Here is a 25,498-nt window from a genome sequence, read left to right on the forward strand (position 1 = left end):
TACAGATTCAAGATTTATCTTCTCCCTACTATTTAAAAACATCTCTTGAGGACTAGTATAGAAAACATCTACGTAATGTAAATAGATTCTGCTCTCTATTTACAACACATAATCAATTTTGTTTCTTTAATTGTTTAGTAGTCTTCATGCTTTTAGGAGTTTGCTTCATTTTCTTACTATTGTTGAAACACATTTCTGTGGATCTAAAACCCTTCCGCAATTACATGAGAGTAGATCAAAATCAAAAAGTAATTTATTTTCCTCAAATCCTTTTCAAATAAACTGTTGCTTTACGTAGACTTGCTTTTTTTAACTCTGTCCAAATAGACCCACACGTGTTCAATCTGGACTTTCCAAAGGGCTAACAAAACTTCCAAAAAATTACAAAATATAAGTAGATGCTGCTTTCTATTTACAACACATAATTAATTTTGTTTCTTTAATTAATTCTTTAGTAGTCTTCATGCTTCTAGGAAAGATTGCTTTATTTTCTTATTTTATTATTGTTGAAACACATTTCTGTGGATTTTCAAATTCTTCAATTTTGTTTTAGGAGATTTACCATCTAAAACCCTTCCGCAAGTAGATGATAGTAGATCAAAATCAAAAAATAATTTATTTTCCTCCAATTCTTTTCAAATAAACTGTTATGTAGACTTGCTTTTTTCTTAACTCTGTCCAAATGGAGTAACTAGACCCACACGTGTTCAATTTGAGCTTTCTAAAGGGCTAACAAAACTTCCAAAAAATTATTTCCTTTGAAAATTGTTCTATTTTCTGTTCTAGATAGTAACATAATGCTTCACAAAAAACACAAAAAAAAAATTCTTAGTTGTAAACTGTGATTGATTAACCAAAATGATTCGATTTCATTTATCTAAATTCCGATTGTGAAAATATCACACACGTTAAAATCTTAGCTACTGCTACCTACTACAAATTCCCAATTAACAAGCAACTATATCACCTATTTGAAGATCTCGTGGAAATCGTAAAGGAGTTTTAACAATAAGACGTCTCCAGAACCATGATCTATTTACAGTTTTTTAGTTTTGTAAGTTACTCTATTTGTCTACGCCTTTTAAATGATTCTTGAAAAGTCTTCATTGGAGTTGTTTTTTTACACGTTCAAGATTTATCTTCTCACTACTATTACAAAAATTCTTGCGTACACGCATCTCTTAATACTCGTATAGAAAAAATCTACATCTACAAAATGTAAGCAGATTCTGCTCTCTATTTACAAGACATAATCAATTTTGTTTCTTTAATTTTTTAGTAGTCTTCATGCTTCATTGCTTCATTTTCTTATTACTTTTGAAACACATTTCTGTGTATTTGCAAATTCTTCTATCTTGTTTTAGAAGATTACATGATAGTAAATCAAAATCAAAAAATTATTTATTTTCGTCGAATTCTTTTCAAATAACTGTTGCTTTACGTAGACTTGTTTTTCCCTTAAATCAGTCTAAATAAACCCACACGTTGTCAATCTGGACTTTCTAAAGGGCTACCAAATTTCAAAAAAATTGTTTCCTTTCAGTATTCTTCTATTTTCTACTCTAAGGAGCAGTATAATGCTTCACAAAAACACAAGATTTTTTTCTTAGTTGAAAACTGTGATTGGTTAATGAAAATTATTCGATTTCATTTATCTAAATTCCGATTGTGAAAATATCACAATGCTAAATCTATTCTACTGCTACTGAAAGTTCCCAATTCCTAACATCAGCAACATATTCTCCGGATCATCTATTTGAACATCTCGTAGCAGTCGTAAAGAAGTATCACTAACTTCTAGCAATAAGACGTCTGCAGCAATTTCCTCCATCTACACTTTTTAAATGATTCTTGGCCATCTTTTTTCAAGTTATTTCTCCGTCTGTGAAAATATTTATCTCGATTTTCTTTCGACATGTGAAAAATGAAAATTTGTTGTGAAAATTGTCTACAGTGTGAAATATCGATTCTGTGGATGCGTAGAGTTAATGAGGAAGAGATATTAACAAAACAGAGTGAAGTGTGGTGCAGAGCGGTGCATCAGCAAATGACGGTTAATGAAAATATGTGTGTGCGGTGTGGCGGTCATAATCCGTGAGTTATGCCGGTGTTATAGATATCTGGCCATACATTTCCTCTTTTAGATAAGTGTTTACCAGATCTGATGCGACTGGCGTCGAAGGTGAATAATGGCAATCTTGTTTGCATATGAAAGCTAACGGTCCCGCAGTTGGTCCCGGGCCGTGACCTCGCAACCATGTCACATGCAGCCGATAGACTCACGATAACATCAAATCCTATAGGTCGTTCACGATGAAAGTGAATTGGAATTAGAGATATGGCAGCGAACGGCACCCATAGTGAATTCTGGTCTAGGGAGTTGAGCCGTTTTAACACCGGCGCGCATCAACCATTGTGTGCTAAATACAATTGCATATTTCATTATCTAGAGAAACAGAAGGATTACCAGAGTTCGCACCAAGATGGTTACATAATAGAACGCATAATGCCGGTACAAATGTCCGTGTTAGGAGCGCGTTCGGGCCGAGGTCGTCCTTTAGCAGGACATTCCCTGTGCCGAGATATTGCTGATCTAGCAATTAATCCACGCCATTGTTTGGTCAGACGGGTCAGACACTAGTTTTAGATCTGCGGCGGTAAACTAAATAATGGCCGCTTAAACATTTAAAGAAAATTTTATCCCCCCACTCTGACAAACACATCGGCCCGACTCAGAAATCCTAATTAATGTTTGCATCCCTCCTATTAATATTCGAGGAGATCGTGTGTTTTTACCGGCCACAAATCACAAATCGTTGACACAGAATTGTGGCAATATCAGTTATTAGGCCGACGCCGATATTCCAGGAATATTGCAAATCGCGTAAATCAACAAAAATTCACGATGCTCAATCTGGTCTACATTTTGAATGATTTACAATTCGCCCACCGTTGCCCAACTTCCTAAACAAACTTCTGATCTCTGTTCAACCAATCGTATTGTGTCAAAAGTAATCCTTGATGAAGCTGAACGCCGTCACACAACACTATTCTCCGCACGTCGCAAACTAACTAACCTATTACAAGTATCTTCACTGCATTTTTCGCTCAAAAAATCAAAATTTGAAGACGTCGCGAATATCAACCCCTCACGATCACACCCCTTACCTCGACAAGCTTCCTGTCCACTTAATTACTTAAACACGAACAATATACTCGTATTTGACTGTGAATAAACCACACCAAGTGAATGAGATACACAGTTTTAATTGCTTTTTCTGTTTGTTCATCTTTAAATGTATTTACCCGAAATTAAATAATTTTTGTATATTTACTGATTTTAAATTGGTCATTTCATACAAAACTGTACCCGCAACTTCCAACTGATTAAGCAGACCGAAGTTGGTATTGTGTTTCAGGACGAATTTTCGACTGATCCACATGGGAGAGTTTACAATTTGCAAATTAGACCGGTTCACAAATACGAAAAAAGAAATCAATCTAATTGATCGGTCGGCTCATTTTTATCACAAAGCCTAACATAATGGGCGACTGTTTTCGAAATATCTGAGCCGCGGGACACAATTTAAATAGAATTTTAAATAAATTAGGTTGTGCACAAAATATTATTCGGTGGAATGTAATTTTTTTGGGTAAATGTATTTTTAAAAGAAACTTCTTTTAGGTTGCGGATAGGAAAGAATCTGTTTGAGACAGACAATCATGCGAGTAAATCTCTCAAAGAATACTTTGGCGATTTTGCGTATGAGATTTATCACTTTTCACTGAAGGAGTGTACAGAGATGCTTGTGCTGTAGAGAATGTAGAGTTTACCTAACATATTTAAAATTAATACGCCGACAAGTTGTTTTTCTTCGTTCGCCTCTGATAAAGAAATTTAAATTGGAATTCTGTGAGCGATGTATGTCAAGTGCTCATCTGATTGCATTAAATTATTAGAGCTCTCTCATTTTCTCAGTAGATTTTACACAGATAAACATCCGTGTATTGCTTACATAGATCACGAGTTTAGAGATCGAATGCATTATTTGTAGTCAGACATAGGGCATTTCGTTTAATATTCCTACGAGTATTACGACTATTTCTGCATATCTTCCAGCTCTTCTCGGATTTATTTTGTACACGATAAAATTCCTCTGATACGTCGATTCTTTGATCGAAATATCTGTAAAATTGCAATCGCGGGAGGTTCACCTGTCCTTTCGGTCCGTAAAGACGAATCCATCAAATCTCAAACAACTCTAGATTAAATGCAAATCGATGCACACAAAACCAACTTAAATACCTGCAACGATTTTTGGTACACAATTCCACAGTCTCATTGACCAACAACTCATGTAAAATTCATTTGTTTCCCACAAATTTATTTATTTCATGTTTTTCACAGTTAAATAAAATCAACATCACAAAACATAAACGCATACCTATGCATTGACCAATCAACAATAAACATAGGCCATTAAAACCTGTTAAAGACTCTTTAATCATATTGTTGGAACGCAAATAGCATTTTACAATTATTTACCAAAAACCGTTGTGCTTTCGAAAAATATTCACAATTTCACCTGACAAATTCCAATGCGAGATGTGGTGTTTTGGATTTTTCGGTTAGTTTTTGCGTTAAACAACGAAGGTTATTTGTGGAGTGGAAGTGAGCAACTGTGCAAGGTGCTATCGTTGTTGTGCTGGTGCTCAGTGCTGTTGTGCCGTGCGGGTGCAGTGCTCGGTGCATATGGGTGCGGTCCGCAATCTGACCGCTCTGAACAGGTTTGCAGTCAAATTGCGGTCACATGGGTGCATTAGTATAGTAGTATAGATACACACCCTGGCTGTGGCGAGATCCCCACTCACCCTGTATCCCCCCAGATTATTTACCACGCAGGTGAAGGTGGCGTCGCGTCCCTGAGCGACCGTGATGTTCTCCAACGGGTAGAGGAAGTCCGGCTCGAAGCCAGAAACTCCTGCTGTAACATATCACCACATATTACAATAAACCTCATACATGACATGCATAACAATTCACTTATAATATTTAAGCAAGATAAGGAAGCTCTAAGCTCTTACTACCCCTAACGCTCCTTGTATGTTAAATTTTAATTATTAATTAATTCCAACGGCAAATATACCACCCGAAGCCACGCTAAACTACAACCCGAACCGTTTCGCCTAAAATAGCTCTTATCAACAATTTTAATAAACGCTCCCGAATATCGCAACCTACAAGACTCGCAAACTCACAATTGTCACACAACTCTAAACTCACTATCTTTCCAATTCTGAATACACTTACAACTTTAAACTTACTTCACGGTTATTGTTAGCACGAAAAACTGACCTATTTGGCTCGATCGAGCCCAGCACTGCTCGAAAGTGGGATTGTAAAAATGGTGGAGGCGCTGGGATTTTTTTTTAATATAACTACGAACGCTTTTTCATTAACACAAAAAATTAACGTGTCCGAAAAATTTACAGCTTTGCAACGTTGTACGATATAATTGAATGCATAAATTAAAATAAACTAGAACCACACAGTTTAATTCACTAAACATCATAAACGAGTGTTTGTTTATCTGATCACATATTATTTCTATGTGGAATTAAATACCTGATCGTAAAATAGATGAACGAATCGTGTTAATAAGAGTACAAATGCATTTTACATTTTGTTAATAACTTTGTTCGTTTCTGACGTGTGTTATAATTTATTAATATTCTTCGTGCGATCGTACTGAGTATCAAAAAACTTTTCAAATAGGAAGGTTACATTATCCGTCCCCATTACAGTAATTAATTTTCCTTGAAGCAATACGCCATTTATGAGCTCTTTTGCTTTACAATTAATTCAAAACATAGCGCGAAGCTTTCTCTACTTTCATTTATGACATACACACTTACTGGAAATTAATTGTTGACGCACAAATGTCAGTTTCTGTCTAACTTTTGTAATACGGCGAAAATATTTGCAATAACATCCGAACACGTCTGAACAGTTCCCAGATAAATTTTATTATGGGCGATCCCGATAAATATTTCTAAGCAGAGATGAATTAAATTAAGTGTTACGAAATGAATAAATGTTCTCGTATTGCGGCTTGTGTTGATAATTATGTGCAATACCCCGCGGAGCAGTGTTAATTGTTTAAACATGTTTTGCTTTTTAATAAAAATTTTAGCACCGTTTTGTGGCTACATTTTAAATTTAAGATGCATCCACACGCAGAGTCAACAACAACGCTCGCTCAACAAACACTCTGTTTGCTGGCGTTGTAATAAAGTATCTGGGAGTTAATTCCCGAGATCTTGCAGTTTTTGGGACATCTATGTTCACACAGAAATTTTACAAACGTTTCAATAAATAATAATATACTCGTTCAGGATTATTCATGTAAGATGAGGAGCCTGACCAGATAAAAATGCAACCCAAAATACATTTTACAAAGCATACATTGTGTTTTGGTATTTAAAAATTAAATCAGGAATCCAAGTAGGTATTCTATCAGTTTGAAAGGTGAATCTGTCATTGCATTTTTGGTTCATATTTAATTTGAAAATGTTTTCGAATGATGTCAGAACCGGCATGATCCTAGATACCCATTACTTTTGTGATTTTAATTGCTTATTATTGTTATTGAATCATACTTTGTTGAGAGAGGTATTTTTCTGTGAGAACTTGACATTCATTATGTTGACCTTAAAACCTATCTATGTTTTATGTACATTATGATAATGTAATAGGGATCGAGATAGCTTTATAAATCGTATTTTCGGTTGCATCTTTACGTAGTCAGGCTCGTCATCTTACGTGAATAATCCTGTATTAGTCTTGAGTTAAAAATGGAAACACATTGTAGTGGTGGTCGAACTGTGCCCTTTGCCACTATATTGTTCGGGAGCACATGTTTAATGATAACTGTAATTTATGTTGATGACACCATAAACATTTAACAACGCTGCTGAGGCCTCTCTGCTCCAATCCAATCGAAAATGTTAGAAGTTATTGCAGCAATGACAAATCGTTCTAAAATTGATAAGTTCACTACAAATACAACTATTTTTGTGGAATGGTTTAGATATCATCGATAATCAATCTTCGTGATTGTTTGTTAATTACAGCCCCGATTAGAATAGAATTGTGTGAGGGAAGAGGTATCGATGGCCTGGAAACAATTATTTGACGGTGGAGACGGTTTTATGGGAGCATCTTTGATAAAAAATCAGTCGATTTTATTGATAATAAAACGCCGATAAATACAATGTAACGACGGTCTCCGTGTCGATATCGTAATAGTAGCAGTAATTTTTTTAATACGATCTAGCACGTTTACGAAATCAGATTGTTGTGCAACAATCTCCCAAAACCAAACACAACAAATGATCACAAACTTTGTCTGGAAGTTTCAAGAAACTTCTCAATATATTTCTTACTTCTCTCTAGATTAAGTCAAGATCGTTTACAGAAGCGAAACGTCTGGAGTATCAGACGTTTTCACACCTAATTCCTATGTATAGTCGAGCAATAACTATATATTTTTAAGCCAGCTATACGTCGATAACTTCCCAGTAGTATATTTAGATTTGTTGGTATGATTTATGCAGCAAACATTTGTTAAAATTCGTCGTGATGAATGTTTATTTACTATAATTTATTGTCTGCAAAGCGCACTCTCATTCTGCAAATTGATAGAGTGAAATTTAGTTTGTGCTCCGCTTTGTTATGTGCGCGTTGAAAACGTGAAAAGTAGCACGGGATTAAAAATAATTATTATCAATCAGATTAATAAAATGCAGCGAGATTGTTATAAAACCATCACTCTGAATTAGGCAAAAGCCACATCTGAGATCCATTTATAAAATACTCCCTGGAGGCTTTAATAAATATCTTGGTACAAACCCTTCATGGGAGAAAAATTGATCGTAGTATGATTGTTGACGGTACAACGGCTTAACTCTGTCATGAGACCAGAATCTATTAAAATTTATTGCCGACTCTACACTTGCCTACAAAAGAGCCCACATAAATCGAACCACATTTTTTTTTACCGAAGCCTAGTCAATATAAAAGTCAAAAGTAATGTATTTTATACTCATCTTTATGACAATGGATTATTTATTATTAAAAAATGTACTACTAGAAATTTTTCACAGGTAAAAATTGTTGTGATAAAAATGGTGGATGCGCCGGGGTAATTTGATATTTTTTGGGATTTGAAAATACTTAGGTATAGAATTTTGTTTAAAAAAATAGTAGAACCGCTTTGTGATATTTTGATATTAATTAAATAAATAAAACGTCGCAACACTGATTGAGAAAAAAATACAATACATATATTTTGTCTTATAATTTTTATTTCGTTTTGTAATTTTGTCCCATATCAGCACAAGAAAGCTAAAGCGGTCAGCTGATTATTCCCACGTACATCAAAAGTGCGTATTCAGCCAATCAGAGCGCTTGCTTTCACCCAATCAAAATTGTTTATCGCGATAGAAACGTCCTACTACTCTGTCAACTGTCAAAAGTGATTAAAATTGCATGCTACTCCTGTCAGATTTTCAAATTGTTGTTAATACATAATTGTGTTTTTAATAACTGTATTATAAATAATTAATTACCTAACGTTGAATTTTGTATTCTGGAATTAATCTTGCCAAAAATAACTCGACCTAATTTTTTATATCTGATAAATTTCCCAATTTTCACCTATATATTTTTGCTTTAGACAATTTTACTCGTTAAGATTTTGGCATTTTTTATTCAAAAGTTAAACCCTCGAGCTAAGGCTCTCGGGCCTAACCAGAATAAAAATGCGCAAATTCAACTCGTAAAATTGTCAAAGCAAAAAGTTTTCGTAAAATTGAAAAATTTATCCGATAGAAAAATTAGGTCTTGTTATTTTACCTTCGATTAATATTTTCACGTTTATTTAAATTGAAAAATAAATTTTAAATGTGGCAAAAATGGTGGATGCGCCGGGCCAGTCTGATTTCTAATTTATGTGTTATTTTGACATCAACTGCGTAATAAACCGTCCCAAAAAAAAAACTCAACATGTTGTCCATAAAATTTAAATAGAAAATGGAATGTACTCGAAACTGGAAATTAAATTTTCTGGAATAATTTGTTTTCCTTTATCGACTCAAGAAAGCTAACACCTTTGCTGATCACATGACCGTAATATTTTTACCCCAATAATAATTCTACTCGTACCCTTAGCCATTAACCTTGAATAAAACTTGTGTAAATTACGAGTGCGAAATGAAAGAATGGCGTCGAATAACAGGACGTTGCAATTACCTGATTGTCCGGTGTTTGCTAATTGAAAATCTAAGCACTCATAAATTTGTTTTGAAGTTAATAGCGCTACCTGAGGCGCATAAAATATTTTGGATGCTACTTAATTATTTGTAAAGTTTCTTTCAGTCACGCTCGCTTAAATCCGGACCTCGTAAAACGAATTAAACTGAAGCGATTTTTCATTTTAAAATAATACGTTTCGTCGAAATTAGTAATTTATACAAATTAATAAAAAGATTATCGTGTCGTTGCCGTTGAGAATAAAGAAATAAAACGCGGTTTTGTGCAAATATTTGAATCGATAATGTTTGCAGAGCAATGGTCCTGATGGCCTGAATTTATCTCGTTTGGATGATCTCCTTCCCGTTCGAATTTAAATCCAGAAAATTGATTTTGTGCATCGCTATTTAAGGAAAAGTAAAAAACGAGATGTTGATATTGTACAGTGTAATTTATGAAGATTAGATGAGGAGTTCTTTGCTTAGTCCGTCGATAAAAAATTCCGGTCTGGAGGTGCTATTTCTTTCTTCACAAAATAAACAATCTAGAAGAGTGTGACTGTTTGCATTGCTAACGGGATGCACACACCATCAAATGTTTACTTATATTTTCTGTAATAGAAAAATGGCATGTTATTGTAAGAGTGGAGTGGACTACCAATCCAGGCTTTAGACGTAACCCAATTACACCCGAGTGGGACTATGGTGCTAAGCCGTTTTTACAGCGGGCTATAGTTGGATTGTTTATTTATTGGAGATAAACGTGGGGCGGATATAATTGGAGATTTTGAAAACTTTTGACCGGAGCATTGTCGCTGTCGTGATGAAGTAGAAAAGTTGGTGTTTATCCCCACCCGAGGAGGTGTAACCTGTTCAGACCAGTCTCGTTCCGGACGATCAGGTGGGAGCAAGCATGTGCTTTGTTTACGCGTGTCTGCCTTACGCGGATCGTCACGCAACCCCAACAGCTTACATACACATAGCGTAAATACCTGTTCATACTTGAAGAGCTTAGTTCCGGTGACGTGCAACGCGCTGCACTCAGGTAGAGCCGCATCAATATTATAATTTGTCGCTGTTTTGGGGAAAGCGGGCCTTAGACTCGGGCAAGCGGAAGAAAAACTTAAACACGAAAAGTTTTCCGGCACGACTAGAGCCGGAGTCTTACCAGCACGTTGCCTAAGAGGAAAAGTTTTGTTTAATTTTGTTTGGTTTGACGTTAAGCTTGCCTCCTGTCACTTTCATCCCGTCTTCTTTGTCGGCCGCGTCTGTTGTTTGGCACCGTGTTGTTCCGAACAATATTTATATTACCCCGATTTCTTAGTTAATGCACATCGCAATACTTTGCCACCAGACAGCGCTACCACCGCTTCAACTAATTCCAAAGAAAGAACAAAATGTATACTCAAAATTATAACAACTTTCATTATTGTTCTTTTTTTTTATTTTATGCAAATTTTATTGAAGCCACGGGATAATTCTTCCAAATCAATTCCCTTATTCTTGTAATAAATTTTTCACGTCTAATGTTATTGAATACTGTTACGAACAACACCCACGAAAGTGTTCATTTCGTATATCAAGAGATATTTTAATTTACATACAATAACATTTTAAATGAATTAATTAAAAGAATAAAATACTAATATACCTTTTCCTAAGTTCTACACGACCAAATTTATTTCATAAAAAATTATATCAACGGTACAAAATTGCGAAAAAGAATTAATTAATTCATAATTAATTTATACTTTTAATTTTTACGTTTTTAAATGAATAATGATTGGTAAATTTTTTTCTAACATCAAGAATTCAGTTGATAGTTTTAAATATTTTAAATTAAAGAACCTAAACCAGAACCTTGAGGGTCACATTGTCAGAATAAGATGTAAGTGGTAAGCTGAGACCTGTACGTAAAATGACATCACCATTTAATAATTTACTTGTTGCTGCAATTAAAACCACCGCAATTCTTCTTCTAAAATATACATATTTGTAATTTAACATATCTAGGTATAATTGACATTTTTAAAATATTAGCAAGTTACTTCGTAAAACTATTTTCCATTTAACAAATTAATTATTATACAGGGTGTATTAAAAATGGCTCATAATATTTACATCACATGATTCTAAATTGAAATACAAGCAAAAAACTCTAATGCCAATTTACTGTTAACCCTCTGCTCATTGAGTTATTAACAGTCAAACTTGGAAATGTACTTCGATTGTAAAGGAGAAATACATTTAAATAGTATCAATAAGCCATTATTTAAAGTAAAATAAATATTCCAGCACTAGTTTTACCATTCGGTTTATTTGTAATTTAATTTTTTTAAATGCTTTTCATAAATTTTGAAGCTATTGCAACATTACAAGTAGAGTGATTTTTCGAATAAAGTCAAAAAGTAACGAGGATTGTAATTAATGTCATTTTTAATAGTAATAATAATATTAATAATTATTCGTCTAAGACCAAATTCGTTTTAGAATTTTTTGTTTGCTGCTCAACGTAGATTCGCGTGACATAAATAGTATGCGCCATTTTTAATACACCCTGTATAACTATTCTAATAATTAGAAAATATGTATATGAGATAAATAATGTTTGTTCGTAAATATAAATTGCATTAAAATAATAATAATAATTTTTAAAATTATTATTATTATTAGATGCGTTTAATATTTTATTATTCGGTTACAAACAAATATTTTTCCAGTTATTTGTGTGCTTTCCTTTGGAAAATAAGCACACTGTCAGATATTTGCCCTTCGTCGAAATATTGCTAATGCATGATTGTACCGATCCTGTGTCAATCAGGACCACGATAATAATTGATAATGGTCAGATGGATAGAAAGAGCGACATAAGTGATAAGATAATTTTTTCTAGAAAAGTATTACATTCTGTAATAACAATCACTCTAAATAGTCAAATATAAATGAGGGCAAAGAGAACACTTAATTAGTCATTTAGTTGTATTCAACGAATCATATATCTGGAACATTAGTCATGGTTTTTGGTTATAATTGCAAACAGATTGATTTTGAAACAGTCACGTTGATCGACTATATTTTCATAAAATATTCATAGCAAAATTGGTTTCACATTCTGGAGTACGTAGCATTTTAGATACACTCAACTGAAGTTTTTTGTTTTTATCAAATCTGTTCAAAATTTTATGAATTCTAAAATCCAATACTTTACTCAATGCCAACAACACAGTGGCCAACATTACGACATTACGGGAGTATCAGAAAAGATAAAATTAAACGATTTTATTTTAACATAATTTTTTATGCCAAATTGTCAAAATTTCGAAAATTTCTCAACCACTTTTATATTTTTATTTCTTTGTTTTGCATTTTTGTACATTACTTGCACATAGTGGAAACACGAAGCGATAATTTGGTGAAGTTAAAAAGTGCATCTTTCAAATACAGGGTGTAATCGAAATACACGGAATAATTTTAACCCCGAGCTACTGGCTTCATGTATAACTAGGAAAAAATATTTACAATATTATATGTCAAAAAATAAATTGACATTTAATTTTTGAGGTAGGTACAATTTTTTATAGTTGGTTTTAATCTTCTACGTTGTCCCACAACCTCGCAGGTAAAATTTCAGCACATTTTTAAAATACACCCTTGTATATCATGTTTTATGAAACGTACACCAATGCGGTTTCCTTGTTTTAAAACATATTTCCTAAAGGTTACATCGCATTAGCGTACAATTTATAAAATATGATATACAAGGGTGTATTTTAAAAATGTGCCGAAATTTTACCTACGAGGTTGTGGAACAACGTAGAAGACTAAAAGCAACTATAAAAAATTGTACCTGAAAAATTAAATGTCATTTTATTTTTTGACAGAATTTTTTAAATATTTTTTCCGAGTTCTACATGAAGCCAGTAGCTCGTGGTTAAAATTATTCCGTGTATTTCGATTACACCCTGTATATGAGGAAGATGAGAAAATTTAAAAATGTTTCTGCTTGCAGGGCATATTCATAATTAAAAAATAAAGGAATATTTTTGACAGAAAATTCTAATTAAAAGTGTTAAGTCTACACATAACACTTGATTATGACGAATGACTTTATGACTCATGAAAGTAAGTAGTGCTCCATCAAAATGTAACAACTTGAAAGCTGAGTCTTAAGTAGAATCAAATCTACTGTTAATACAAAACAAACTATTTCTTTGCATAAATGCAAAGATCTAAGTTGCCTTCAAGTACAATTATTATTAGAAGTGTTAAGTCTAAATTTGAGTATGATGTACGACCTAAGTTTTAAATAGAATCAAATCTACCGTGAAAACAAAACAAGACATAGTTATTTGTGTATCAAGGCCAAAAATTGCCCGAGTCTGGGTTTCCTATCCGAGGCGCAGCCGAGGCTTGAAAACAGGTAAGATCAAAAAACACTTTTTGGCAGAGGTGCACATTAATTTTTTAGGCGACCGCATGAACTACAAAGAAAAATAGATACATTTATTAATACATATTAACAATTTTTTATAGCATTTGTTATCAGCTTGCCAACAAAACTAGAAATTTACTATTTGCAATGCAATTACATACTTATTTACATAATTTATCTGTTTTGTCGCTTTCGTTGCTAACTTACTAAACAGACCAACAAATGGCGCCACGATCAGCGTCCGAAAAAGTGCGTCCGAAAGAGAGTTATTTTTCGTCCCTTTGTGAGTACTTAAAATTACCGTTTTCATTAAGGGTGCCTAAAAACTATTTTTTCTAAACATATTTTATGTGCAAATGTCTATCTTACGAGAAAGTAGATTTAGAAGTTTTAAGTATAAAATCAAGTATGATGTCTGATTTTCTCTAATTAGAATGTTGCAATGATTGCTTAGTGTAGAACAAAGGAGGATTAAAAATCGCAGCGGTGAAGGTAGTTTTTAATCTGTGTGTTCTGTTATTAGCGGAGTTCCCCTTTGAGGGTGAGCGTTTGTCGTGTAGTCGCATCATGGTTTAGATTATGTAATTTAGGAGCAATGAGTGTGCTCGGGGTGAGTCTCCGGTACATCGCATTTTCATGGGTTGCAGTGTATTTTTTGGTCAAATAGAGCGACGTGCTCTGCCAGTAGAAGAGCATAAAAATTTAAAGAATAGGGTGTGTACGGACTATCCGGCCCGGTTGAGTGTAAGGATATGATTCAAGGCAATGTGAAGCCTTAACGTGATAAACGCACGCGACGCATGGCCCAGCGCTTCGCTTTATTGCCGACGTGACTCGCGCTTTTTCAATTTCGAACCGTGGGAATGATTGGCGCTCGGGGTGTGATTGCCATGATGACGTATCGACTCGGACAACCCGCATTTGACCGACCGTTCTACTTGACAAATGTTCACCAATGTAGCGCATCGGAAGCAGATCGAATATATGTGTACGTCCTGCAATGGATGCGATAAATATGCATGCGTATATGTTTGGCACGAAACGTGCGTGAACGCGCTCAAATCGAACCCTCCACCGGACACGACCAACATGTCATTCTTCTTACAAATACCTGAACCTTCAGATTGTCCTGACCTACATAAATATCTAGGTACGACTAGTACTGTCCTAAAAATAAGCCCAGTAATCGTACACAACTGTACATAACTCAAAGCTTCCCTAATTTATATACCATCATGTGTAGAAGACGGAAAGAGAATAGGTATAATTTTATTTATTAAAAGAATTAAGTAGTTGGCGAGAAAACATTTCTAAGGCGGATAAGTTGTTGACGACCAGCTGTCCAAGAGACACTCCAGGAGTGCAGATGTATGTGGTAGATGATGAAAATGGAAAATAGAGCAAGTGGATATTGGTGATAAGGAAACGTGTTCTGCAAGAAGGTCGAAAAGGTCCAGGTAGCACTGTTCTAGATTACTTAAACCTGACAGAAAATGTATCACTTCATCTTATTGTAGACTTAATGAAGTTTTTAAGTCTTCATAAAGTCCAGAGTTGAGTCCAATAAAGGAATAAAGGACAAATCCACACAATGAGAATAATATCCTTCAAATGTTAGTGGAAAAAAAATGCTTGAAGGTGTTATGTAAAATTTGACAAAATGTATAAAAAAACCTGACTGGAAAACACACCAATAAAATTACGCAATAGATGGAGCTACGTTAGTCGAGTTCAGAAGCGTACTTTAGTCTTCTGTTGTGATTTCCATTGGCCGTCTTCGTTTCGTTGTGTTTCGTGTGTTTTCTATTACATTAAAATCAGTTCTTTTCTTCCTCTCCAAGGCTAAATATATCATGATAATTCAAATAAAAGCGTACTTACTTAAAATGCTCCCATTTCAGAACGCAAATGATACACCACTGGACAAAACATCAGTGACAGATTTTGATGACTGACTCAACATGTGTTTCCACTCTACTTATTAACTCTCTAATTTTAAATTAAAATGTTTAGAACTTCCATTTGTATATTTTGCGAGTTTAAAGTGTTCGGTAAATATAAAGATGTTTCTGGATTCTAGAGCAGTAAATTTTACAACCTGCTACTGCTAATGACTGCTTATGCAAATGAAATTAGTTGTGTGTATTCCACTAATAGATCAAAATTTCAGATTTTCTACATATTGTGTGAAAATGAAGTTAATGAAGATTACGATCCAAAACTGCGAAGAATAAGAAAGACTCTGTGGGGATTAAAACATTCAGAAATTTGGTCAGTTAGAAAGAAGAAAAATCTACAATAATAGTTTTGAAAATTGTAGTACTCATAAGAATTGTTTTCTTAGGAATGCCTAAAGAGCATCAAAGTTTATGTAAAAGAACTGACATCAAGATTTCCCCAAATATTTTTCTGGGCCGCCATGATTTCCAGACTTGGGCACCAGCGAACTTGTACAGGACTAGTTGATTCAAAATAAAGAAAAGAAGAATTAATGCAATGAAAAGCCCTTTAATTTTTACAGGTAAACCAAGATTTCTTAAATAAAACATTAATTATTTGAAACAACAGTTATCAATATCAATGAATATTTTTCAAAGTGCAATATATCGGATGTTCATTTAAATGTCTCCTCAAAGTAGGCGTTAAAGAGTCGATTGTGAACGCACCACGGATCACGGATCACGGATCAGCTGTTTAAATATAATATAACCTCACTTTTTGCGTTGTTTCTGGTTTTACTCTGCAGACTTACGAATGCGGTGCGTTCACAATCGACTCTTCAAAGCCAATTTTGAGGAGAAATTTAAATGAACATCGATATGTATAAGTACTATGTAAGGTCAGAAACAGTTACCTAACATGACCTTGTCATTTCTATCAAAACGAAAAAAACACTAACTTTCTGTATTATGATAAAAATAATTTCCTGCTAAAATGAAACATAAAATCCACAATCTTTAATATAACAATATTTTACATCTGTAAATAAATTCCAGATCGAATTTGAACAGAATCAGCTAAATTATTTTTGTGTCGAATATTGTTTTACTTGTTAAAAGTTTACTGTGAGATGCCGCTAACAAGCATTCGATGCTTTATTTACAAAACCGATTCCATTCAATGCTATCAATTGTTGCAATAAACATGCCGTAAACTTAAGAAACTCGCTTCTAAATATTTTTCAAAAATAAATAATCTGTGTTGCTGCCTCCGGAATAATCGAGCAGCTGACAAATCTTCTTAGCTGCCCTTATATTTGTGCAATGCGTACTAATCATGACATTATAGTGTTTTACATTTACATTTTCTACTTGAAACCATTAGTGACATATGATTTTTTCTGTTGATAAAGTCACGATTATTGTCACAACTCCGCCAGCTCCGTGACGAAAAACCGAACCGATCAAACTTCAGATAAATTATTCCATAACATTAAAACGCATTTAAACAATTAAAATCCAATTGTCATCCAGGCCAATATATGTCACAAAAAACTAACTCCATTCAAAAGCGAGCTTTGTCCCACTCGCTCCGCATTCGCTTGCTCTGTTTGCAGAACAATTACTATCTAGTCGCACTTTCCGCACCCCTCGAAATATTTTCATTCTCCACCCCTTGCCTTGCCCCGGGACACACTTCCTGCTTCGTTTAGAATAAGTGTAATGACTCTAACGAATGTCAACCAATTCATAAATTTTCGACGCACAAATCCGGACCACCTACCTGGAAAACCGACTCGAATTTCCACAGGGAAAATAAGAACCGCATTTTACTCGTGTTTTAAATAAAGTCACGTCTTTGACGCGAGTTTGCTTTATTACAGACCTCACGGTAAATATATACGCAGCGGCCCCGAAAGTTTTCAAGTTCCTCCGAACACTTCCTCAAAGCTCTTCGTTGTTCCATTTCTAGAGCCCGCTTGATGCAACCTTTCTTTCAAAATTCCATTAACAACGCATTTCTAATTAATTAGGTAGTTAATATAACCTATTCTATTCTAGTCTTGCTCAAATTTACTTTTTAATACACTTGAGACTTGTTACAAAAAGTGTTTTGCAGAAAGGGTTAATCTGTTTGATCTTATTGGAATCTGTTGTGGTTGCTTGCACAACACAAGCAGAAATCTCAGATTTACAGAAATTTAGTTATTCTGTATCAGCAGTCCGCTTTGCCGCCAATGAATACTATTAATTAGTAAATTCACCATCATGTATCTATGTGATCCTAGAGAATATAGGTTTCCTGATTCAAAGCTCGCTTTGTAATGTTTTATTACTAACAAATCCAGATTTATGTTTTATTTACAATATTTAAAATGTATATTGTGGTTCCGATGACATACACATGTACGATCTCTTTTATTTTGCTTATGACATTTTTTATTATTTTTTATTTATACAGGGTGAAATCGATACACATCAGAATATTAAAACCCTAGGATGTCCAAACTATTTGTGAAAATTACGTGCATTCAGTTTGGCAAGTGCGTAAGGTTTAAGCACAAAAGTTGATTATCGACTGCAACGCGAAAAAGGCGCAAAAATATTTTGATTTTCATTCATAATATTCTTACACGTTTTCGTGGCTCTTCGTTTAAAATCTTTAACCACATTTTCGATTTATTCACTTATTGAAGACACTATGGTTTACATATTCTGATGCATTTCAATTTCACCCTGTATATTTTATGAAGTTCAGTATTACACAAATTTTAAATTAGACGTGAAATCAAATAAAAATAAGTCGTGTTTAATTTTAAAATCAACAGATTAAAAATTTGAAACAGTAGAATATTTCAGGATAATTTAATATTTGCTTAATTATTCAAATGGGAGAGAGGAATATTTTGTAAAGCAATAGTGTAGGTATGTCACGATCACTTTATAATTCGTATTTCTCAAACAATATTTTTAAGTTGTTTTCACCGACATTATTATATTCAGAACGGAGTAAAGTTTATCTCCTTGACAACTTTTAAGTGGGTATTTGGTTTGGAAATAGATAGAATAGAATCTGCGCGGCTGATAGTTACAAAAAGAAATTTGTAAGAACGACGTTTTTAAAAAATATTTTTCTTCTGGCTTGTATGAGCCAATATCAAAGCCTTACGACATTTTACTTTACACAACCCTCATTTATTCAGAAGTATCAAATATTCTTTTATTAGAGCACATCTGAAGATTTTAAGCAAAAATTACGTTTTCGCAATTTTGTGCGACCAAGGACGATCCGGATAAAATTCAAAGTGGGTGAGTAATAAAAAAACAATTCTTCAGTCTAGATAAGAGAAGAAGGAATGTTAATTTGGTGGAGATTAATTGGAAAAACTATCAGAAGCGCGCCAGTCGAGTACCTCAAATATTATTAGCCAATTGGTTCGTCAAGTTTTATTTACACACTTTAAGCCGACCTCTTCGAGCAGAGGTCGCCAAACTAACAAACCAATGTTGTTAGAGATAGCTGTTAAATTTTCAGAACGCAGCATAGTTTTCAGATCGATACAAAATGTCTTAAAGGCCTAACGGAATTCTATCCGTTGCAATTTATTCTCGTTCAGTTTTATTAACCACCTCTCATTGATCATTGCACCACTTCTAAAAGCCTGATTTTAAACAGACGTCCTGTTTTAATTAAAACTAACATCGCACTAATCTGAAAGATACGGATTTTAATCGAAAGAAATTTCTGACTCTCTTCTATTTGCTCGATGTATTGACGTGATATGTGAACAGATCGAATTTTATCTGGTCTTGGTAATTACAATCGTTTAGTCAACCTACTCCCAGTCGTTAGCAATAATTACTTCAACCGATCGCCGACAGATGTGGAGAAGTGTTTAATAAAAAAGATGAACAGCTAATGGAATATGTTGCGCTGCGCTGTTATCCTCACGAACACAACAAGTTAAATAACATATTTTTCGATAAGCACCAAGCCGTACCAGTTATTTAAAACGAATAAATAAAGAAAAGGAAAGAAGTACGTTCAAAACAGGGGATGTTTTTTAAATTTTATTGCTATGCAACCAACAAAACAAAACGCCGCCTGCAGGCGCAGGAGCGGCTAATACGGCTTGCCGGCGACGCTGGTACGGCTTGCCGCCGTTGTCCATCATGAAGTTTTCAGTCGTCGCATATAAGATACAATCGGTGGTATCCCCTCTGATACATGTTACTGCTTTCGTCGACGGATCGATCCCTCCTGAATGCCGCGTGCTCGGATGGAACGCGACAACGAGCGTAATAATTAGAGGTATTGTCTGGATCATAAATCAATTTCTATGTACACATTTGAAGAAGTGTTTATCGTGTGTCGAAAAAGATATCCAATTTTTAGAAAGACAAGGGGTGACGACGGCGTCGGCGACGAGCAGGAGAGATATGACACGGGACGTTGAAATCGACGAAGGCCAATAACTCGAGCCGTCAGCGCGTGGCCATCGCAGGCTGTAATCCACTTGGGTCCGACACTTCCAGAATCTCCAGTTTTTGCGATAACGTCAGTTGTAATTTAGTAGCCGGTTTGATTGCTATATGGCGCTAGTGTTGGTACTTTTTCAATAGTCGAACATTTGTGAATCGAATCTAGATATTCAATTCAAATGGGCGCTACCCGGACTTGCAATGTAATAGTCTCCTTTTAACTAGGCCTCGTATAACTCGGGGATTTGTAAGATCCCTGGTGACTACTATGCGCGTTGAGTAATAACACTCAATCTTATATGTTTCCCGGGGGCCCGGTGGACAAACAAGTCAAACACCCATTCCCATAAGTGCAATTGATAGAAATTCGATATGTACAGCACAAAGTGAAATTTTATCTACTCTCCCACTCTGACCAACACCAAAGCTCTAATGTTCTAATCACCACACGAGCTTCACAACTTCCTGATATATCTATCTGATCACACAACTATCATGCCGACAGATTATCATTATAATTCTCGTTATTGCTGTCATTATTGATGATTTCAAAAATTGCTTCAATACCCATCACATGTTCCACTTTAATGTCGATCAAAACTAATTCTCTTCAAATCATTTAGGCGCCATTCGTACCGTTTAAACCGTTTACAAAGCGAGAGATTGGTTTGCAACCGACGATTAACCAATAGAAACATTTAAGATTACTTTGCAAACGGTTTGATAAAATATTATTAGTGGATAGGCAACCAGACATACAAGTGCGGAACTAATCTTCATGAGAAAATACATGATAGAAAAATAAAAGAAGTTTTTGTTATTTAATAGAGGAGGAGACATTCCAGACGAATATTTTTGTAAGGATTCGAGACATATTTGTGGTATTAGTCGTATCTGGTACAATTCAGCGAAGTGGCATTACATTGTCCATTTTGAGTCTGTTATGTTGGTGGTTTTTATCCGTAAGTGTGTAAGATTTTGTGGTAATGGGTAAATTGTCCGATTCGGTCGATAAATCATGTTATTGTGTGTATTTTGGGGCGCAAAAATGTAAGTCAGAGCTTGTGTGTAGATCGTTACGTCACAAAGTCAATTAGTGGTTTAGTGTGTTGCGGGCGGCAGTCTATCGAGACAGTCAACAGTGGACGTTAAATGGATTAACTACATAAAAGTGTAGGTAATGATAATTAAAGAAACTGCGGCGCGTGGATCTCAGATGTTGTCATACAATAACTCCGAACCGAGTAAAAAGCAATTTCACTAAAACCCAAGGGTGCAAGCTCAACCGGTCCACTCGAGCTTTCAGCGAGTTCACTTGTAATTGTCGGTGAGACAGTGGGATGCAAGTGGTGGTGCAGTCGTGGTTTCAATACAAGTGTGTATATCAAGTTCTCAACTATTGTACCTGCGCCCGCATGCCACCCCCGTCCCGGGCATTATACATGCAAATCGCCGCCTGCACTAGTCGTTTTCAAGCGACAAGTCCTTATTATTATTAGCGATGAGAGGCTTGGTAGGGTGGCTCTGTTTCGGACGGTGGTGGCTGGTAAATCTCAATCTGCAAATGGCAGCTCGCAAAACCGACCCGGTCTATTGACAGTTGATGGGCCGACAGCGCCGACAAAAAAATTGGAACCAAAGTAGATTGTTATTTTTTCGACTTAACGACGTCTAGTTTTAATTAAGCGTAAAATGACGTTCGCTTCGTTATTTTTACGACGAAAATCATTACGAAAGTGTCACATTCTCTAGTTTTTATCTTTGTCTGACCGAATATAAAACAATATCGTGGGATAATGTACACGCCTAAGTAGTATTACTTTGAAAATTTTGTTCTACACCACTCACTCGCTGATGGTGAATGGGATAAGAAAGCTAAATGAAGATGTGTTCACGGAATATTGATTTAAGGGGTAATCGAGAAGGCAACACAATTTAAGAGAGCAAACGAAAGCTGCTTTAGATACAAAGTTTAAATTATTTCCGGCGTCTAGCTCAAATTAGGAGAAAATTGTTGAGGCAGCACTACTATTATTATTTTCTGTGGAGCGAAATTTCGTACACTCGTACAACTGATAGTTTGGAACATAAATAAAAATTTTATTAACATCAAAATTCACATATATTTCATCACTTACTAGAGAGATTTCTTCAAATATTTTATTTTGTAAAGCTAACATAGTATAGTTTTATAGATATGTACTTAATAAACAAAAATATAGCGTGAATTCGTATTTTAATAATATGTATTATGTACATACATTCTCACGAAGTAAAAATTTACGAAAATCAGTCAAGATGTATAATTTAATCTGCACCAACTTTTCTCATAAAAGTTCCTGCACAAAGTTAATATCAATATTATTATGAAAGCACTTTCATCATTGGAATATTGAAGTTAAGTAATGTCAGATGCGATCAGTGTTTGGATGGGTGACCGCCGCGCCGGACAATTACTTAATTTCAAAATTTATTAAAAAATTGGCATAGTATAAAATAAATTATATTGGTAGCAGGAATAATAAAATTTAATTTTTTATTACTTTGTTTCACTGCCTTCATAATTGGTTTAATATACATTTGAAACGCATGTAACATTTTAAAATGCCCAAATGTCTTAAATTAACCTTATATATAAAAATAATAGCGCAAACATATCAAGAGATCATTTAAACTTATAATTAGAGTAGGCTATGATTTTTAAATTAAAGTTGACTCAAGTTGCAAAAAACCACTTTGCATTTGCAACAGCACTTTTATGGCATTAGTCATTTGAAATTACTTTAAAACTGTACTTATATGGAAAATATTCAACCCAAACTATGATTTTCTGGTCCCTTTGTGCCTTTATTTGGTTCAAAAATATGAAAAAAATGCTGTTGCAAATGACAAGTGGTTTTTTGCAACTTGTGTCAACTTTAGATTGGCAACATGTCACTCGCTGTGTAAATTAGAGATATAAACATGTTGACGTTTAGGGTTTTCTCTTATTTTCAATCGTTTTAATCTGTGATTTAAAGGAAATGAATACTAAAGAATAATGCAGTTTTATTAACAATTATAACAAATGTTCAAAATGTTCTCCCCCGGCTTCGATGCAACTGTTAACTCGCCGTTTCATATTTTCAAACGCATTTTCCAACATATGAACCAATTTTGCGTATTCAATCGGAAAATTAGGGCATGCATTTCGAAAATCTTCAACGCAAGTTTGTATCTTCTTAAAATAACACTCCCTAAGAAAAATTTTATGTTCTAAAGTAAACATTTTAAAGCGTCACATTGACATTTCTAATCAAGCTGTCAACAAACAATGTTGCCAATCTAATTGAAAAATTATATAGCCTACTTTCTCTCGGTATAAAGTAGACTCAAGTTGCAAAAAACCACGGAAGAAAAATTAGGTTGGTATTAGCTGTCATCGTATTTGGTAATTTTGACAAATCAATATTGCTGACACTGCTGTAATTTAAATCTATTTATCATATAGTAGTTAGTTAACTAGTAGTTAAGTAGTAGTTAGTAGATAACAACAACAACAACATTATTGACTGTCTCAATGAAAATGGTTCGCACAGTGGCTTCTGTATTAAAATATATTTTTGTTAATTTGCTTATTTTTCATTATTTTGTTGTTATCTACTATTTATTGCAATGCAATTTTTGAATAAAAATTCAAACGAAACAATTGATTGATAAAAATAGAATATTATTCAAAAAATAGAAATTAAGCCAACACGGCATACACAATGTTAATAAAAGTGGCCTTAAAACTAAATTTTACATTTATATCTAGTAGGTATCAGAAATGGTAGTTGCCATTTAAAAAAATGAAGTTTTCGTCATTTTTGATTATCAATTATCAAAAAAAAAAAATGTCATTAATGGCACAAGACATCGGCCAAGCCTTTAGGAATTCAATACAAAAAAATCAATTATTTATTTCCAATGGTTCAGGAATTATAATTTTTTTAATGAAGCCCTGCAACCCCCCTTTTTGCGAAAAAGATGACATGGGTCAAAAACCACGACAGATAAGTGTTGACAAAAGAACGTTCCAAATTCAAAATTTAAGGTAGAATCGAAATTCGAAATCAAAATAAGGCCTTTCTATTAAAAAAATAAAGATGGCATCGATTTCCGGTATTTCCGAAAGTGTCGCCATTTTGAAAATATTTTATTTGAACTTGAAGCAGTGGATTATAATCGGCTACCAATGTTCATATTATGTAATACAATTGTGGGAAATCAGAAAGTTTCTAACGAACGGGCTACGTGAATCACCCTGTATATTACAAAAAAAAATCACATTTAAATACAGAACGTAAAGTTCTCTGACACGAACTCGTTGTTATGATGAAAACCTTTTAAAACATTTCATTTTTTAATTTTTTGAATATAATTAAGTTTGAGATATGTAGGTACTTACTACTTAATAATTAAAGAAGACGACAATGTACAAGTACTTTTATTTAATTCGTGGGGAAAGTATCGGATACCATTAGTAAATATTTCAAATTCTGCTTTCCGCATTAATTTAACAAAGTGTGCGAATTTCCAGCAAGTGTAAATATTTACGTATGTTGTTTTATTACTCTTTATTTAGTTTTTTGAAACTTCAAAAAGAGTCTGCTTTTATTTGATTAACAAAAATCTACACGAATACCACATTGATGAAATTTTGAATATTTTGGACAAACAAAGCTGAATTTTGTTCATGACAAAAAAATGTTTCACGGAAGAGATCGATTGTTGTGTACTCCATGGTTAGACTTTTCTTTTATTAAAAAAATGTGCCGTGCGATGAAAAATTTATAAAAACATAGAAATCACTCAGATTTCTGTGTTTTTGCAAACATATTTTGTACATTTTCTCTCTACTGAATATACAAATGAATAAATTTAATAAAATGATGAAACATCCGAATTTATCTTATTGGCCCTAAATGCTGCAAAAACAGGATTTAATTAAATATGATATGAGTAAAATTTAAAAAAGGTAGGTGTGAGTGGAAGGTAAAAAATGATTAAATTAAATTAAAAAGAAGAAAAGAGAAGAAAAAAAGAAAAAAACGTGGCATTATGTCCCGTTGGATGAAAAATTTATGAAAACAGAAAGATCAGTCAGATTTCTCTGTTTTCGGAAACACGTTTTGTGCATTTTCTCTCTACAGGATATACCTACTAATCTCTAAATTTAATAAAATGATGACCTCATTGGTCCTAAATACTGTAAAAACAGGTAGGTGTGAGTGGGAGGTAAAAAATAATTACATTTGGGACGGCGTAAATAAAATGTATAAGATAAATTTGGAGAATAGAAGAAAAGAAA

General features: G+C 34.0%; 1 protein-coding gene and 1 long non-coding RNA gene across 9 annotated transcripts in view; one reads left to right on the plus strand and one right to left on the minus strand.

Moving 5' to 3' along the window:
- Nucleotides 1-25,498, minus strand: part of LOC138140268 (lachesin-like) — a 97,433-nt gene that overhangs the window by 22,273 nt on the left and 49,662 nt on the right. For 3 of the 8 annotated variants that reach the window (XM_069061160.1, XM_069061161.1, XM_069061162.1), the window contains one exon: nt 4,846-4,985. In XM_069061160.1, coding sequence (XP_068917261.1) covers nt 4,846-4,985 — 140 coding nt within the window. The remainder of the gene's footprint in view (nt 1-4,845; nt 4,986-25,498) is intronic. The other 5 variants (XM_069061168.1, XM_069061166.1, XM_069061164.1 and 2 more) reach the window with 5 other exon arrangements.
- Nucleotides 4,611-16,240, plus strand: LOC138140272 (uncharacterized). The gene is made up of 3 exons (XR_011162463.1): nt 4,611-4,788; nt 15,915-16,015; nt 16,089-16,240. It is a non-coding gene; the product is annotated as an uncharacterized lncRNA (long non-coding RNA).

Source organism: Tenebrio molitor, chromosome X, assembly GCF_963966145.1.
Source record: "Tenebrio molitor chromosome X, icTenMoli1.1, whole genome shotgun sequence".
Lineage (NCBI taxonomy): Eukaryota > Metazoa > Arthropoda > Insecta > Coleoptera > Tenebrionidae > Tenebrio > Tenebrio molitor.